Source organism: Quercus lobata, chromosome 4 (assembly GCF_001633185.2).
Source record: "Quercus lobata isolate SW786 chromosome 4, ValleyOak3.0 Primary Assembly, whole genome shotgun sequence".
Classification (NCBI taxonomy): domain Eukaryota; kingdom Viridiplantae; phylum Streptophyta; class Magnoliopsida; order Fagales; family Fagaceae; genus Quercus; species Quercus lobata.
The window spans coordinates 23,025,050-23,027,462 of record NC_044907.1 but is presented as its reverse complement, the minus strand read 5'-3'; the positions used below and the strand labels follow the sequence as shown (position 1 = coordinate 23,027,462).

At 38.9% G+C, this 2,413-nt stretch overlaps 1 protein-coding gene across 1 annotated transcript; it reads right to left on the bottom strand.

Moving 5' to 3' along the window:
- LOC115987791 (AT-hook motif nuclear-localized protein 23-like) lies at positions 1-985 on the bottom strand. Its single transcript, XM_031111398.1, has one exon. It carries the CDS (start codon positions 953-955, stop codon positions 119-121), a length of 837 nt encoding a protein of 278 aa, XP_030967258.1. The 5' UTR covers positions 956-985; the 3' UTR covers positions 1-118.
- Positions 986-2,413: the final 1,428 nt, after the last annotated feature.

The following is a 2,413-nucleotide window of genomic DNA, read 5'->3' as shown; positions in this document are numbered from 1 at the left end:
TAACAAGCACAGCAAATTAAACAAGCAAGTACACAGTAGATGATTAGTAATTGTACAAAGATTTTGAGGTCTAAAAGGGATGCCCTAACCTTAATTCTCCTGAACCAAATTAGGTCAATTAATAAGGCTGCCGTCCACCTGAGTTCCCGGCCCAACCATCGCCCGATAACTGACCACCATTCGGCATGTTAAGCGGCAGATTAAAGAACGGCAGCCCCGAAGACGGGTCCGGAAATGGATTATTAATTCCACCACCACCATAGGATTGTGAGACTTGCTGCTGCTGCTGCTGCTGCTGATCTTGCTGTAGCGATGATTCTTCTTGCTCATCTAACGGCAACCTCTCATAAGCCACATTAGTGAACGACGAAGCAATGATGATGACAGGTCCTGAGGCGATCAAAGCTCCGGCGACGTTACCTCCGACGACTTGCCCTTGTCCTCCAGCCAAATATATGGTCAAACTAGTGGCGCCAGGCGGAGCAGGAGGTGGTAGGAAAGAACCTGACAGTGATAGTATCTCGAAACGGCCTGGTAGCGTGACAACGGCGCCAGAAGCTGAGGGTTGCCGGAGACTTACGTTTGTGACGGTCCCCGTCCCGCTTAGAACACAGATCCCACGTTGACGCTTGCGAGCATAGGTGGCGATGGAGTCAAACACGTCGCAGCCGGTTGTGACCTCCAAGATATGAGCTCGGAGAGTGTTTGCACTTTCTCTTGTGATTATCACAGGAGGTTTTGGCTTGTTTTTGGAACCTGGGGGTCGACCTCTTGGTCTGCGACCCCCAATATCGCCTGAACCAGTGGGGTTAGGGTTGACCAGCTCGAGCTCTTGTGGAATATTGTTGTTGTTGTGGTCGTTTTCTTCATGATCATCGTCGTTGTTGTGTTGTCTTTGGAGGTTAAGGTGTTGAACAAAGCGAGAAGATGCTGAGCCCAAGTCTAAGCCAGCCATACACAGATCGAGCTAAAGCTCTATAGAAAGAGAGAGAGAAAACACACAAAAAACCAAAAGAGAAAAAAAAATTATAGTAAAAAATGTAAAGTGAAATTCAGAATATTAATAATAATAATTAGTGGGGTTTAATATTTTAAGGTTGTTTTTAAAGAAAATGAGAGATCATGATGATTGAAAACCCTAGAGTAAAAGAAAAGAAAAAGGGGAATCGGAGAAGTGCAGAGAGTTGAGAAGGGAAATAGGGAAGAGAAGAGGGAAAGAGATAAAAGGGTGTAGCAGAAGTAGCCATTCCCACTTGTTCTCAACCAAAAAAGTAAACTTGTATTAAAAAAAGAACAAAAATATTATCTTGTAGATTATGTTCTTGATTGGTGGTTTAGTTTAATTTATTTTCTAATGAGCTTTTTAAAAAGTAATGTAAAACATGGGGTGAATTGTTTGATGTATATGTCTATGTCCAAGGATGCATCGTGCTTGGCCCCAAAACATAAAAAATGTTTTTGGGTTTTAATTTTTTATTAGGCCAATAAAGAGAGAGAGAGAGAGAGAAAGAGAAGTACCTCATTTTGTGGTGTATAATAATTAATTACGTACTGAATGATACAGTGAGTTGAAACTTGAACAGGCTTTACTTGGTTTTAATCTACAGCTATAGAGCAAAAAAATGAATTAGTAAATGATTCGGATTTGTCAATGATAATGAAACTTATCAAGGAAATAAGATTAAACGTGCACAAGCACGTGTATGTGAGGACTTTGTTGTGAGCCAATGAACTTTTTATGAGAATTAAGGATTAGACTCTGAATCTATAAGCGATTTTACCTGTGTTTTAACTTTCAAACATTAGTGATCATCATTTCTAATAAGATATAGATGTTTTAAAAGCTCACCAAAAAGAAAGAGAAATGTTTAATTATTTTAATAAACTGTACCTCAAGAAAACACTAATATGTTAGTAATGGTCCCCATTCAGCGGCACTCTTTTTGATTAATCTGGAATATAGTATTTACGTTGGATTAGATTCCACCAACCATTTGTCGTTGTTTTTTTTTTTTTTTGGAGGACCAACCACTTGGTGTTTAAATGGTGAGGGATATCATAGTTGCTCACTTGCTCGCAGACCACGACGGAAAAAGAGGGACTCGACTTTCTATTCATTTATATTGGAATTGTTTATGTAATAGAGAGCATTGTGAGGGAGAAAGGATAAATTAAGACCCGAAGTGAAAGATTATTGTTTTGGTTCAGTTGACTGTTTATGCCAGCACACACAAAGTCTCATTAGTATATGAAATTATTGGGTTACAACAAAAAACTACTAAGAGTATATAGAGAGAGACTAGTTCTAAACTAACCATAATTATTAATTGTAGTCAAAGTTATGATGTTCAGTACAAGTGATGTAGTAGAACAAGTTGTACAAATAACATTGAATTTAGACTAACATCTCAAA

Coding starts and splice junctions, on each gene's coding strand:
- LOC115987791 (XM_031111398.1), bottom strand. CDS start 955: ATGGCTGGCTTAGACTTGGGCTCAGCATCTTCTCGCTTTGTTCAACAC.